The following is a 16,412-nucleotide window of genomic DNA, read 5'->3' on the forward strand; positions in this document are numbered from 1 at the left end:
GGAGAAACACATATACTGTATACTAGTACAATCCATTACTTGCCGTGATATAATAATAAAAACTATCAATTATAAACTCCAATTTCCCAGACTTTATATTTTTCTCTTGTTGAAGTTGTCCTGAAAAAAGAAGTATGTTTTGAGAATTAAATCAGATATCTTTAGGATGTTCTCTTAAGACTGGTTGGGTTATCACCTTGTATTTGGATGGTTTTCAGTGGATGGGTGACTCTGAGCAGAACTCTGTGAGGGTTGATGACCAGGTCTACAGACATGTCCCTGGGAACGGAGGACTGAGGGGTGGCAAGCAGGAGGTGAATGGAGGCATCTCTGGGGAGCCAGGAACCTTTCTTTGTTAAAATAGAAAGGCAGAAACTCAAATTTCCCCTCTCTCAGGGTTTCGAAGGCAAAGGAGTAGAAAAAGAGAGCAACAGAAATGACACATTTCACAAAAACTAAAGAGAACTTCACAGACAGACATTCGCACCTGATGACGTAGGAAGTATGCAGCCTCTACCAGGTAATACTGGAGACTCCTGTCCAGCTTTAGGAGTCTCAGGGAGAGAAGGGCTGGTTTAAATAGTGGGAAAGTCAAACCGGTAGCAGCTGGTGGATAAGAGGCGTTAAAGCACAGTTGCCAGCCGATTATCTTGGACCCTGTAGACATAGACAATAGTGTTATTGAAACGATTCATGGTTTCAAGGAGTCCTCTAAAGGTTTTGGCATTCCTTAAGTGGACAAACCTTGCAAGTCCCACTCCAATCATCTTTAAATCTATTGTAAAGGTGGTCCTTTAATTACGACTACCCTGTTTTTAGACAAAATCAAAAAACCTGTGTCGCTTTCTAAGACATAGTTTCTGCAGAGCGCCAGGAGTTCATTTGAAATGAGTCGTGGGCGGGACTGTTGGCACAAAGTATCATCCATGTGTCTACACGGTCTCCCACTAGCTTTCAGCCCCTCACAACACCAACCTAATGCCTTCCGCCTCATGGCGGTTTAGAATGGTCCAGCATTTCAAGTGAGCGTTGGAACATCAAAGCGCATGTGGGGTGTTGACCGATGACGTAGCTGTGCGTCAAAACAGTGCGACTACAGCGAAAGAGAAGCTGCATCCGCTGACTCAAACATACGGAAAAAGATAACTGTGGAGGATAATTATAATCCGGTGTTAATTATGGATGAAGCCGGCCTCTACGCTGCGGAACCGCCTATTGCTCTGATTTAGAAACAAAACAAACTCTTTATGTCGAGAACTACTCCTGGTAATGGACATTCTTTGGCCGCGGGGGTCAGGTAAGACGGAAACGGGGGAGGGGTCTCCGTATTCGTGGACTCAGCGTGCCTCTCACAGCAAAATGAATAAAGAAATACTCAGAAATGCAATTTTAAGCTTAAATCTGAATATAAAACACATTTTTTGGAGAGGGTGTTTAACGTATTGTATAGTTAAAGACCCACTACAATGAAAATTGTGTTTTAAACATGTTATAAGGTTTTCCTGGCATCTGGTTCAAAACTGTATGTCTGGAAAGCTCCAATACGCTCAGCGTTTTTGCTGGTGTTAGGTTGGGATGAGAGGGGCTGTAAGCTAGCAGGAGAGAGAGTAAAAAAAGGGATGATGGGAAATTAAGACAGTCTTAGAGTGGGACTTCAAATAAATGAGACTTACAAGATTTTGGTGTGCATGTGGTTTTGTGGACTTGACTTTCCGACCCATTTATCTCCTCTCTGTGGCCTCCACTGAGCTGAAACACTCTGGAGCTGGTGAACACAAAAATAAAGATCAGGAGAAACCTTCAAAGCTATCCTTAATGTCAAAATTTAAATTTTATTTATCACATACATATGCATATTTTGTATTAAATGCAGTGAAATGCTTTGTGCGACTGTCCAACATATAAACATTAAAATAGTGAGTTTTTATAGGTAGATTTTAAAAGAGAAAAGCAAATTAAATGAAAAAAATGTGAAATTACTGATAATATATATATATATATATATATATTATGATTTCTAAAGATAAAAAAAGAATTAGGATGGAAAATAAAAATGCAGTTAAAGTTTTAACTAGGGCCACGAATAGATTAAAAAAAATTACAAATTAATCGCAAATCTGGAAAAAATTATTTGCAATTAATGGACATTATTATTTTTTGCTACAGTATTTACCAGCCACTTATCTAAAAATATTCATAATATGAAATCACACACAAATGTTTACATTTAGACCATTTATTTTAATTTCTTTATAACCTAGGGTCTAAAACTCAGTTTTGTCTACTTTGAATGTATTCTTATAGATACCGGTAGGTTTATTATCTATTTTGTGTATGTATCTTTCTATATATTTACACACAATATACAAGGTGATAAGGACTTATACCAGCTATGCAACCTGTACAAAAATGACAAATTTGACATTTTAAAAAAAAGGCAAATATGTTACAATATCTAGCTCAACGATGTTGTTCTGTATTCTAGGTATTTGCGTACCTGAGAGAAATGATGTCCATTAAGTCTTCTGGCGTGCTCAGCACCACCCTGATGTCCCTCCCCTCCTCCAGCTGGATGCTGCCATCCAGACTGGTGGAGCTCCTCAGCTCACCAATCCACTGCACTCCCGCCTGACCCAACACACTGTGAACTCCCATTGTTGCAGACAAGCTCGAATAGAAGCTGAAACCAAAAGTTTCGGTCACTCTCTTGTAATGAAATGATGGTGACAGAAGAATAAAGAATATGAAACGTTGTCAGCTGCATTTAAAAAGGCATGAATTAGAACCTGGGTTTGATGAATCCATTCAAGAAGTAATGTGATGGATCCCTGTAGTTGAGCTTGCCATTAAGGTGCAGTGAAAACATCGACGTAAGGTTCAGGCTCAGTTCCAAAGGCAGACCAGACAAAGACGGCAAAACCAGCGTCTCTGCCAGCAGGGGGGTCATGTGTCTGAGATGAACATCAAGACCCTGAAGGTCACAGAGGAGGACAACGTGAGAAAACGAAAACCTGTCAAAAACACTTTTGGATTGATTTTACCTTCAGGAGCTTCAGAGCCAGTTCAGCCATGCTGGGTGACAGTTGGCTGACATGTCTGTAGATCTCGCAGGTAAAAACACTGATCTCATTCCCAAACACCTTCACGCCTCCCCAACATCTAGGCTCGTTCTCCTCTGGTTTTTTTCTAACAAACACCTGCAAAAAGCAGAAAGGTTTATTAATATTTTTTTAAATATCATCAACAGTTTCAGTTTTAAAAATTGTTGTTTATTGTAGTAAGATGAGCCCTAAATCAAAGTTTTCTGTTCACATTTTGGGAAAGATCATGCAGCAACAGACGTACCAAGTAGATTTGACCCAAAGTACAATTTCTGTTACTTAATAACAACATAAACCAAACTGCAGACAAAATTGTGCTGTATAAGACAATATAAAACAATGGTTTGGCTCTATTAGATTATTTTTCTTTGTGAACTTCTTACTGCTGAATGATAAACAACTAATACATTTTTGCTCTTGCCTGTTAAATGGATTATTTTTGTTATTGACACAGAAGTCAAAGTCAAAATTAGTAAAATGCAAACTGACCAGGAAGAATTGTGGCAAGAAAAATCTGCAGAAGAAGTCAAAAGACGCATTTTAGAAAGTTTTGGGGTGGCTGAAGACTTTTCTGCAAATTATCAAGGAAAGAAACAATTTATCAAATAAAAAACTTTAAGGAAGAAATACAGTGAAAGTGATCTTTCTTCCTGTGTGACCCCTGATTTGAGCTCGCTGTCCTGCGGTCCTTTAATTAGGATTGTGTAGTTTTTGACCAAAATCTAATTTTTTGACCATTTGCGCCAGTGTTTATGTTCTTTGATTTACTGTAATTTTTAATTGTAAAAACAATCAAGCTAATTCCAGCAGATTCTGGTTGAAAAGTTACAGTATGTTAAAAATCTTGTGTTTAAGCGTCACCAACGACACTCAGATGTTTAAGGCGTTAGCTTATCAGAAATTCACCTCCAGGCTGTGGGCGAAACTTTTAGCAGCTAACAAAACTTACATTATATCCCAGCATTCCTTTGTTTACTCTCTCCTGTTAGCTTACAGCTCCTCACAACTCCCAAGCTAACATTAGCATAGCAAAAGCAGGGATTACGCCATTTTCACCTAAAAAGGACATAGTTTCTGCAGGGCAACACTAGTTGATTTGTTGATGGCAGGGCGTTTGGAAAGTTCCCTATAGAAAAAGGAGCCTGTAGCCCGCTCCCGGCATATTTTCTACATAACATTTTAACTTTTTTTCAAACGTCATTTTTTTGTTTGCTCCTGATTGACAACAATTTGAATAAAAAATGATCAGAAATGCAATTGTAGGTATTATTTTCTTTATATTTGTCATCAGAACAAAAACATTTTAAAAACACCAAAAACACAATTTTCATGCGAGTGGGTCTTAAATCACTAACCACTATCTCACCATTGTCCACATTTTGCTGCTTTCCAAGTAAAGATAATACTTTTTTTTCAGCAAACACCATCACAACACAAATGTGTTGCTTTTCTTTCTTAGCAATCTAGAGTTTTTGTTTGTTCATTTAACAATCAACCTATGCAGTCTTCAAGTAATATTCTTCTTTCCTATATGGCAAGATGAAGAGCGTGTGTAGCTGTTCATCTGAGGCTGAATCACTCTACTTAAACACATTTTGCATAAAACAAAATGGGATCAAAGGAGTGTGAGCTGCTAAAAGAAGGGTTGAATGCCTGAAATGTCACAGCAGAAAAGGGTCTGCACAATCTTTTGACAGAACACTTATGATGACCTTTAAAGACTACCTTACCATGGACATGGACTGATTCAGAAAACTGTCTGTGGTCGACGAACACTTGTCTCTTCCTGCTCCTTTGCTCTCCTTGGTTTTCCTCTTGTTCCCTCCCTCTCTGGGTTTCTCATGATCAGCAGCAGGTTTCCTCTCTGCTCTGTCTCCAAAGAAGTTCAGCAGAAGTGGCTCAGCGTTGTCAATGTGGATATCCACCTGAATGCAGGAAGAGAAAACTATGCAATTATTTCTACAGTATCTAGAAATGTTTCCCACGAACCAAAACCCAACAACAGCCGCAGAGTCTATTTGTTTCTTTGTGTCCATTAATCGTCAATTTTAAAAGCATCATTTTAAATATTTACAATATATACATTTTAACGGTTTAATATTTTCCTATATATATATATATATATATAAAACAATTTTTGTTTCTTTTACATCTGAAAGCGCACAAGTTCCTTTCAAAATAAAATATGTATTCTGTCAAAAAAGTTCCTGCAGCAGATCTACTTGAATAAAAAATGCAAACATTTTCATCGTTTTGACTCTAGTCCACCATCATTTTTTATTTTTTACTCTTTTACTTTCAAATATAAACATGACAGAAAGAGTTTAGAATTAATTTAAAAAACTATACATATAAATGCTAATATATCCTTGAAGAATTTTGTCTCTGCAACAGCAACTTAAAACTGGTGTGCAGTAGGAGAAAATAATTTGTGCTTCATTTACTTACTAACCTCTTATTTATTCAAACTATCTGCATTTTTATTTATTTTGAGTATAAACTGGACAAAATATAAATTATAGAATATGTCAAGCGATTTCTAGCAAAGAAAGTGAATTTTGTTAAAAGCTGCTTTGTTTTCAGCTCCTCGGAGCCAAAGAGCAAGGGCAATATTTTATTCCAATTTTGAACATTCTTTATTTAAAGTTTGTTAAATTGATCAGCATGCAGACTTGTAGTGTATTGAAGGATGGGCATCCAATCTTTTTTAATGGTTGCTTGTTCATTCTGTAAATTTTTTGTAAATTGTGCAAATGACAAACTAAACCATTAAACTTATAAAAAAATCAAACGACAATTAGTCCCAATGTATAGATAAAAGAGCTGACTTTGCCTCCAGAGTCTCAGGTTGAGGACCTCTGCTGGTTTAGGTATATTTGTAGTAAAAACAAATTATTCCATAACACAAAGCAGGTAAATTATATGTATTTTTTTGTCAAACTTACCTCCAGAATGTTGTAGGCTCTACCATTAACATACATTGTCACATTGGCAGACGCTGATCTGGGTAGGAAGGACTTTGGAGAGAAAATCAGTGAGGTTTCCACATTATGAATTCCTAAACCTAAAAAAAAATGTGAAAAAAAAGTAGAGAAATAGGTGAAATGTCATTGAAACATTAAATAGAAACACTTATTATCAGAATTTAAACTTAAAATTAGACTTTTTTCTTACCTGAGACAAAGGTTTGTTCTGAGAAGGAAGAGTATTTGAGAAACTCTCCTTCAAAACCTCTGCTGATGATGTCATCCGGCAGCGTGTGGATCAAAGCCTGCTTCATCGGGTCTTCACTTCTTAGGAGGTTTGTCAGATGACTCCATACAAAGGAGCCCACTAGAAAAACATGAGAAGAGAGGAAATAAACAATCACAACAACAAACCTGAATCCCAAAGAGCCACGAAAAAGATATTGGTGTAACTTTTCAACATTTTTAACATTTTCTACTAAAATGATTGGCTCCAGCTGTGCAATATTTGAAGTAATGGAGTATGTTGATGCCACAGAACACACCGACATCTGACCTTGGCTGGATGTCTCGCTCCTCAGTGTTGTCTTCACCGCGTCAAACACGTCCGGGCCGGAGCAGAGCATGAGCTGCTGGTATGCAGCAATTCTGACCTCAGTGTCGTCCTGGGAAGAGCTGTAAAGCTGCAACAGCACCGACCGCTGATGGAGAGAAAAAGCTTTCACTGACTCGTGTGAAACTTTCAATTCTTCTCGGCCTCGTTGTGGTTTAACCACCACTTCATTCTACATGCTTTGGAAAAACATTAAATAGAACACATCTTAAGGATAAAACAGCAGTAAATCTAAGCAAATGATATTCAGAAATGTTGTTTATTTCTCTGCATATGTTCATGCACATGTAACTAAAATACATTTTTAAAGAATGAACACATACAGTGAATGTGTATTACATTTCTAAAACAATTCCTCGCACGACTATCCAAAAATTTAAGTGATGATGGAGAAAAACAGATAAAAAATAGCAAAGATAAACAGAAAAATTTCTGTCTATAGTAAAAGAAGTTATCTGAAATCAGTTTCTGTTCTTTTTTGTTTATAAATTCTTCTTTTCTATGGTGGGCAAGGTTGGATAATTTCCAGATGGCAATCTGAAATTTCTGTTCTACAAAAGTGAATTTAGGATTTCTTTCTGGATATGTTTTTCCTAACAAACATCAGAATAAAGTGGAGCTTCGGTCAGTCACACACCAGAGGGATAGTACTATTTTTTAAGGGTATTGTAATCATTAACCCTTCATGCTGTAAGTAGGACTCTGTTTAATTTTCCCTTTAAACAGAACAAACAACTTATTTTTATATCATTGAAAATAAAGTTAGTCATGAAGGGGTTGAAACTTAGCTAAAACTTGACATTTTGTGCAGATAACATCTGGAGGTTTAGTTATAATTACGTACTACACACGTACTATTATAAAGGAGTTTTGCACATCGCTGCAACACCTTCTATCACCATGGGGCTCAAGAACTTTATGTCTTTTGGTTTTTAGTTTAAAAACCTGACTTTTTAACTTGGACTTTGAAATCTCCCTCTCCCAAAACAGATTTTTTATTTCTTCTTTATTTAGTACTACTGAAGAAACAGTTATGGAGATTTATCCTGACAAAAGACGTCAGGAAATTTCTATTCATGTATGTATCGTTTAGTTGTGCTCTTCTGTGTTCAAATACACTCACATCGGCTGAGCAGGGAAAGCGCCTGAAAGCTCGGACAGCAGCGAGTCTCAGCTCCGGAGGACTGGCATGGCCCAGGATGCAACGGGTTAACAGTGGGATGAAGGCAGGAGCAGACAGACCAGCATTTCCCACAGATTTCAGGACGTAAAGGAGCTGCAGAACAACAGTTATGTCTACAATGTGAATCTTTTCTATCTTTTTTACATGAAAGTAGAATTGAGTGACTTCATTGTAATAGAAGATGACAAAGATTAAAACACTGACAATTAGAACAAGGCTAACTTCACATCTGCATTATGATAGTTGCATGTGGTGAAACAGTGTTTGTTATATACAGAAAGTAATTGGTATCATATTGAGTCTTAAAAGTGTGGTATTTCCCATCACCACCACAGTAAATCTTCCAAAGTGGCTTAATTTAAGATTTGTGACAAAATAGTACCTTTTTTAAAAATGTTATTATTATTAATTTCTTTAATGGCCTAAAATAAACTGTAGTTAGATTAGGGTTCCAAGAAAAATGCCCAAATTTCTGTGTAAAAGAACACAAAAGCAAAGTTAAAGTTAACAAAATCACAAATCAAAAGAGTGGGGTCCTATGATTGGATGTAGCAGATTGATTTTTGAACTTTTGATGAGGAATTTGGACTTCTACGGACATAAATTCATACTTTTTCAACAAAAATACTAAAATTGTGCGATAACAGAATAAAGATACTGTACCTCCTGGACTTGACTGATTGTATCTCCCTCGCAGCCCACGCTCAGCATTTTCTGAAGCATCCTTACAAAGGTTTGTACCTGAGGAAGCTCCCTACAGGATGTGCGTGACTTTTGGCACAGCTGACTGATCAAAGATGATCCAGCCAGCAGTACTTTAGGCCGCAGCTCTGGGATCTCCATCAAGGCCTGGTGTAGACAGCAGAGATCATTTATGAAGATGCCAGGAACATCACGAACACTGTATTTGTAAGAGATTTGAAACAATCATCTGCATCTCCCCCAAGTTCCTACTGTAATGGAGTCAATGATCTGTGGTGATGGATGAGGGATGAGGGCTACGGTGGTAAGAAAAGAGTGAGCCCGCCCCTCCTCCACTTCTTTGTCCCGAATCAGGTCACTCAGGAGCATAATGCAGCTTTCAGATCCACACGCTGGTAATGCATCCAACAACGGATGCCTGTTAAAACAAGTCAGCTGTCAGTCAACATCAGTATCAGTTTCTGCTAAATCTAAAACCTACTTGATACTGTATTATTTGAAAAAAGGGGGTTCAAATTTCATTCACGTGAGATTCCGTGACCACCACTTTTAGACTTCCACCTCCAATTTTGGAGGCCAGCTGAGGGTTTGGGGAGTGAGGTTTTTTTGTTAAAGGATTAGTCCCACAAACAAGAAGAATATATGGATTTGACTCTTTTAGGTAAAAAGGATGGAAACAGATGGGAAAACAAAAAATGGTTCTGAGCAGGTTATCCAAAAAATAAAAAAAAAAATTAAAAACAAAGTTTTACAAGGCAGCAAAAAACGTGTCGAGTTTTTTGAAAAATAAACCAATGAGGGTTCAATACAAATACTGTGAGTGCACATTGGTCTGAAATCAAGTGGAATAAGTGTCGGTCTGTCAAAAAGTATAAAAAATCTGCTCTAAAGGGGGGGGGATTAAAACGTTTTAACCCTGTAAAGCCCCGACCATTAAACAATTAACAGAAAATTCTAATCTTTTGAACTTGGAGCCCTTATTGGTCCCTCTGGACAAACAAACAGAAAAATATCAAATATAATTTTTCATGCGAGTTTGTATTTGTATCATATCTAATATTATCACCTCAAATATGATTTTCTCTTGACTAACAAAAACATTGTTAAAACCAAACAAATACAAAAAAAATTATAATTTCAAACATATAAAGTGCTACCAAAATGGAGAATGAAAAATCCATGAATGGAATTAGCTAAGTGGATGACTGGAAAACAGAACATTTCAGCTTCTTCCACATTTTGCAGCTCTCAACCTTATTGATTTTTCATGGTGGTATTCTTAAAAATTATTTCCGTCCATGCTCAGGTCATACTTCTTTACCTTTACTGTGCTCATGAAACCAACAGAAACCTTTGCAGGGTAAGGGATTTCTGCCTGGGCTGCAGTTTTTCTAGGTTTGTTCTGTAGTGAATCCATGCATTGATTGTTGCCACTGTCACAGTGTGCCACCAAATGTAAATGTAGCATCTTCTGCATTTGTGATTGAACTTGTCAGTGGAGATGGCATATCAAAAAAGATCAGCACCTCCCAATAACAGCTTGTATGTGTCAACGATAGATGGCCTACATGGAAGTTATGGGAAATAATGACCAAACTACTCATCAATCATAATGATAAAGCAAGTTACACATCTAGTTTTGACTCCAAATATGCCAAGTTATGTTTTTAAATATATATATATATAAATATATTAAAAAAATGTTGATTGATGTTACACATTATGCAAGGAATACAATAAAATGACTATTGACTGATTCTGGGTTACATTGTCTTAAATCCCTGCTGCATCAAAGTTGATACACCATTTTCAAACGAATTTGCAGCGCCGCAGAGGGCAGACTGCAGAGTCTCTCGCACTTTTAAAGTTAGGTAAAGACTGCGGCGCTCGCATTGGAGCTGTAACGTTTGCCATCTGAGCCCAGGATAAGGGTGCCAAATGAGAACAGTAGAGTTGAAGGCCGTCACATATGAAAGGATCAAAAATATGTATTTTCAACAGTTTTATTATTATTGTTTTTATTTCATGAAAAAACATTGATTTTGTTATTTTTGCAATGCTTAAAGAAGCATGTATATGGGGTAAGATAGCTGTCAAAAAGAAACGTATCATTATTTATGAATACGTTTCTTTTTGACAGCTATCTTACCCCATACATGTATTTCTTAATCTTTCTCCATAATAATAATGATACTGACAAAAAAATGAGGGGGGGGTGGGGGGGTGCCGGGAGGTGTAGCTCCACCCCTAATTTTTTGTCCAAAAGCACTAAAATACACAATGAAGAAATACAAACCAAGCATTGTGGCACTTGAAAGATGCTTCTCGCTTAAGTGTTTTCAGTTGAGAGAACGCTAGCCCTCTTAACTGGAACACAAGCTGAAGGAACTCTTTGGAAACCTGTGAGTAAATACAAAGATAAAAGGAAATAAAATAAAATAAACATCTGACAATGACTATTCAGTGTCAATTTTCATGCCTCCTGATGTTTTCTCACCAAAGATAAACTTCTCCACTTTTAATCAGAGCACAGCCCAATCTTAGCTTATTTATAGCCATTGTGGACTTGACATAAAGTTCTATGTGCACAGGAAAGTTCTTTACTAAGCTGGATAGGTTAATGCCCACCTATCACAGTAGTTAACTGAGGCCCAATCCGAATTCTTCCCTTCTCCCTTCCCCTCCATTTGAAGCAGCATTTTTAGTGCAAGTGTGTATGTCGGTATATTTCTTTTTTAATCCAACCCTCCAATCGGAGGGATACAAAGTCTTCCGTTGCGGCGCGAGGGTCCCGCATCATGCTGAGAAGTGCTTTTCTTCACGTGGGTGAAGCACAGAAGACTACATTTAAATATAACTAATGACTTTTTGTTGTAGCATTCCCTTTTTAAAGTTATAAAACTGCTGTTGATATGTATATTTGAGCTCTGGAAGGTCTGCGTTAATGCTAGCAGACTGGTGATTATTGGTCAGTCATCGAATGAAAGTGACGTCCAAATGAGAGATATGAAATATGAAGCACTATTTTTTCATAGCTCTCCATTTGGAGGGCTAAATGAAGGGGAAGGGAGAGGGGAAGAATATGTATTGGGCCTGAGTGTGACCAGAACCACAGACTAATGCTTGAAACAAGGCCTGGTCTGGGCCAAACACCACTATAAATGCTGTTGAACCTGTATTTGTACAGGTAGTTTGATTGAGATCAATTTCTGATTTATAACGATGACTTGGATAAGCATCAGCAATACAGAAACAGCACAGTAGAGCAATAAGTTACATACAGATAAAAACATGACATCTTCTCACATCAATAATTTAAATATTTACAATAAAAAGTCTACAGGAGGCACCAAGTTAAAGATTACAATAAAAAGATAACAGGAAACCATTTTTTTTTAAAGTTTAAGTTAAAAAAATCTGCATTGACCACTGATTACATCTGTTAAAGATGTCTTAAATGCAGCTAATGAGACCAGGGTACGGAACTTCAGGGTTTTCTGCGGCTCATTCCTGTCATGCGGGGCAGAAAAAAAGAATGAGGAGCGGCCCAAGGTGGTTCGAACCCTGGATACAACCATAGTGAGACAGTCACTGGAACGCAAACTATGAGTACTGGTTTAAATTTTAAGGATGGAACAAAGGTAATATGGAGTTTTACCAATCTGTCTTGTAAATGAATGTAAATACCAATCCAGCCGCCTGCGAGAGTGGAGTGACGGCCATTTAATAAGATCATATAGATCGCAGTGATGAGTGTTAAAGGGAGCAGCAGTGACAAAGCAAATAGCGGGTACATGTGTGAGAAAGGACATCCAATTTATGAAGGAAAGTTTTTGAAGCTGATCTGTAGATAATGGCAACATAATCAAAGATAGGCAGGACTATCATTTTTACCAAATTATGCTAAGCAGAGTGAGGGAATGATGATTTATTTCAGTATAGAAACCCAATTCTTGATTTAACATTAGCTACTATCGCAGTAATATGAGAATCAAAGGTAAGTGAGCAGCCCAGCCATATTCCTAAATATTTATATGAGTTGACATGTTGTAGTGTTATGCCATCAAAGGTTGAAATACTGCCTTCACAAGGTGTTTGAGCTGAATGACGATTGAAAATCCTGAATTTTGTTTTGTTAGTATTGATTCAGAGGTGAAGACTGGAGAAGGCCCGTTGCAAATTGTTGAAACAATTCTGAAGAGATGATATGGCAGTCTCTAACGAAGGACTGGATGTGTACAAAGTAGTGTCATCAAATACAAATGAATGAGGCTATTTCCAGCAGCATTAGCAATTTCGTTTGTAAAGATTTCAAGCAAGGTTAGTCCCAAGACGGATCCCTGAGGGACCCCCATGGTTACCGGGAGTGGAGAAGATTGGTAGCCAGCCGTACTCACAAACCGTGTACAGTCAGTGATGTAACTTCTGAAACAAGTGACACAATCCATTAAGAGACGTATATGATGGAGCCGGGTGAGAAGCACTGAGTGGTCAACAGAATCAAAGGTTTTAGCCAAATCGACAAACACAGCCATACAATACTCTCTCTTATCAATGGCACAAATTTTGTCATTCAGCACTTTCAGAGTTGCTGAGATATATCTGTGTCCACTTCGGAAACTGGGCTACATAGGGGTCATACTATTGTGAGTTTCAAGATAGTGAATTAGTTGTTTGTTGACCAGTTTTTCAAAGCCCTTGGATAGACAGGGTAAAATGGGGGAAGGCCTATAACAATTTAAATCTGAACCATCACCTCCTTTAAAGAGAGGGGCGATGGTTGCTGATTTCCACTCAAGAGGAAATTCACGTTTGCAACAAGGTTAAAAAGATATGTGATTGGAGATGCAATTATACACGCACCCGGCTATAAGAAAAATGGGTCCAGAGTATCTGATCCTGCAGATTTGAGTATCTAAATTAAGTAATTCCCTAAGCATCTCCCTTTCTTGAAAGAGTTCAAAACACTGGAGGGCGAGGCAGAAGAAAAGGCATCGGCAGATTCTACGAAGTGGTTATTAGGGTGATCTACCATGACTGTTGGATTTGAAACAACAATGTTCTCCACTTCAATAGCATTTGGTAAATGGGAAAATGTAGTTTGGTTTTCCATGGTTTTCACCACCTGTCAAATTTTTAGGGGATCAGAACTACATTTTAAGAATTGATCTTTCAATTGGAGGTTCACAAAACCGCCACAGTTAATGTTTAAAAAAAAAAAAAAGCGGGAAGAAAAAATACTGATCAGTCCTTGTCACAATTGCGGAATATATCTCAAATTAAAACCAGACTGGCTACATTTTTCTTACCCTTGGTAGGTCTGAAGTGATCCTGCACAAAAGCCTCACCGTCTGACCAACTTCTTGTGCCGCTGATGTTCCGTTTTCTTCCAGATTTAAAAATCCCTCCTTCTCAAACTGTATGTCAGTCTGCACACTTGCATCGTCTAGTGAGGTCAATAAAAAACAAAGAATCAGAAGATCTTAGAAATTGGAATTCAGAAATGAGACTGACGATGACCTGTGTGTTACCTGTTATCGTAGGAACACCTGGCTGGGCTCTGAGAAGAAGTAAGGAAGAGGTGGTTTGGGTCTTTGCAAGCACCGGCGTTGTCATAGAAAGAGTTTCAGTGCAGTTAACCTCTTCCATCACTGTCTCTCCATGTCTCTGAACACAGTGTAACTCCATCTGAAATAGCTGCAAAAGCATAAAAAGCCAAGGCCATTTCAAAAGCAAAACCTAATCCTTGATATGCTGGACAAAATAGGTTTGTTTGTTTATTAGTAGACGTTCAGATTCTCCCAAAAACTATGACCTTGGTGTCCTCAGACACATGAATGTATGAGTGTTACTTGTTTTGAAGCCTTGGAGCAAAACAGAGGGTGCTCTAACTCACCTTGTCTTCAGACAGAGTGACTGAATGAGGCCAAAAGTCATCCAGCCTCCACTGCTGGCACTGCTTTAGGTCTCTGGTCTTGTGCAGTGCAGGCCCTCTTCTCTCATATCTACTTGTGCATTCACCATAAATATCAGTCTAAGAATGAAACATAAAAGGGAATTTACTACTATATCTTGACCTACTGAAGCATTACAGAAAGACCGTCTTAATCAACGCACCTCCTTTTCTACTTTGAATGCATTGACCATGGGGGAGGTCTGGAGCATGCTCAGTAAAGCCCTTTTAATGTTGAGAGTCCACACCTGCTCCCCCTCCTGGAGACAGAGGTTTGTGACCTTTCCACCCCTGAGGGAGAACTTGAGGCGTGTTTTCTCAAGCGACTCCCTGGGAAACAAAAACACCAGATGAGCCTCTTTGGGACCTGACAGCACTCGAGTCAGGCAGAGGAGCTTATTTGTCTGGGGTGAGAGCTGCAGTGGATACAGTCAAAGAAACCTTCATATGGGGTGCTACCTCAGATTTTTCAAGCTCAGCATTGGATGTTCACCCTGAGAGGAGAGTCGCTTTATCTGGGAGTTCCTTATCTGTTGGACATATATACATATGAAGCGCGTCTTTCTTAGATCAAATTTTAGATGTATTTTCACAGAGCTGACCTGCATCATCAAATGACATTCGGATACCACAAAAAGATCAACCTCGCATTCCAAAACAAGGCCACCACTGGAGCCATGTAGGCTGGTGGCCACTGTCGTCCTGTACCTGTAAGTATAGCTCACACCCACATGATGTGCCAGGTCAGAAGTAGGAAATCCTGTGCATGGGGCACAATATGACAAACATCTAACATGAAATTGCATGTAAAAACACAAAAGTTATTTAGTCTGGAAGTCAGCAACAAATGTGTTTATATGTAACAACTTACCAGTACAGTTTGAGTTGCAAGGATCTGGTTCCATGTGAAGGCCGGCTGCTACTAAACAGGAAATCCAGTTGAAAAAAAAAAAAAATTAAAATAAACAATTAACTCACAATGACCAGCATACTTCAGAAAAACTTCAATGCTGCTGTCAAATTTCGGTGCAAACTCAGAAGGAACCAGGTATATTCTTACCACGGCCAATGAGAAAAAGGAACAAAACATGTGAATAAACAAGCAGCAGAGACACAGCCATCACCAGAATCCACTGTCGGTTTGGTGGCCCACGGAACCATAAGTCAGATGAAAGTCAAACTCTGTTCGCTGCAATGAAATGACCAAGCTTGCATGTGGGCTTCCACCCTGATAAAGCAAGTTCCCAGCAACCAATCAGAAAAGTGAAGCAACAAACATTCCGAGCCAATCACTCCATGTGGATCTCATAGTACAGAGCAAGTGTGTCACATAACCCTTTTTTCTTTTACTGCCTTGTTCATGCACATATTTTGAAGAGAACTGGGTTTTCAAAAAATGTCTTTATTTTGTCAGTGAGTTCTCTTTCTTATCGGATTTTTTTTGGAAGGACTTCTTTTCTTGCTTTTGGCCTTGGTCACTTATATACACCAATATATACTAATATGCAAAGACTATTAAAATCATATTAAATTGATTTAATGCTTCATGTGTCAAACATACAAGAAATGATGTTCAAACCACAGGACATAAAGTGGTTATAGCAACATAAAGAGTGTAAAATGATGGGTTTATTTCACTTTTTATTGACACTAATCTGTCCATTCATTTCTGTGAAGGCTCTGCAGGAGGAACTTTGGTGGTTGCAATGACTCATCAGGGAGGAGTACAACAGGTTGTTTTCTTGGGGTGAGGAATCAGCATGAATTTTCTCCTTCCGTCTTTCTGACTTGTGGGGGTACATGCAGGTCATCAATGAAGGATCAAACTTGACAGCAATGAAGTAGCAGAGAACAGAGTCTATATAACTGTCTAACTTTAACTGTGAAACTGCAG

The 16,412-nt window shown here is 38.2% G+C and overlaps 1 protein-coding gene across 1 annotated transcript; it reads right to left on the minus strand.

Moving 5' to 3' along the window:
- Positions 1-22: 22 nt before the first annotated feature.
- On the minus strand, positions 23-15,867 carry LOC118599915 (apolipophorins-like). The gene is made up of 22 exons (XM_036216272.1): positions 15,579-15,867; positions 15,390-15,440; positions 14,978-15,278; positions 14,683-14,848; positions 14,462-14,599; positions 14,097-14,262; positions 13,875-14,011; positions 10,862-10,965; positions 8,818-8,983; positions 8,527-8,712; positions 7,804-7,956; positions 6,624-6,768; positions 6,276-6,434; positions 6,047-6,165; positions 4,832-5,026; positions 3,042-3,197; positions 2,787-2,971; positions 2,498-2,680; positions 1,674-1,765; positions 488-657; positions 197-350; positions 23-120 (listed from the first exon to the last, which is right to left on the minus strand). The coding sequence occupies exons 1-22, from the start codon at positions 15,637-15,639 to the stop codon at positions 23-25; spliced, it is 3,285 nt and encodes a 1,094-aa protein (XP_036072165.1). The 5' UTR covers positions 15,640-15,867.
- Between the last annotated feature and the right edge of the window lie 545 nt (positions 15,868-16,412).

The sequence above is a fragment of the Oryzias melastigma genome, linkage group LG17, assembly GCF_002922805.2.
Source record: "Oryzias melastigma strain HK-1 linkage group LG17, ASM292280v2, whole genome shotgun sequence".
NCBI lineage: Eukaryota > Metazoa > Chordata > Actinopteri > Beloniformes > Adrianichthyidae > Oryzias > Oryzias melastigma.

Excerpts from the sequence above, each read along its gene's own strand:
- LOC118599915 (XM_036216272.1), bottom strand. The coding sequence starts at position 15,639 with ATGGCTGTGTCTCTGCTGCTTGTTTATTCACATGTTTTGTTCCTTTTT. Across the intron at positions 14,263-14,461 it reads TCACTCTGTCTGAAGACAAG|CTATTTCAGATGGAGTTACA; the intron begins GTGAGTTAGAGC and ends ATGCTTTTGCAG. Across the intron at positions 10,966-13,874 it reads TCACTTCAGACCTACCAAGG|GTTTCCAAAGAGTTCCTTCA; the intron begins GTAAGAAAAATG and ends ATTTACTCACAG.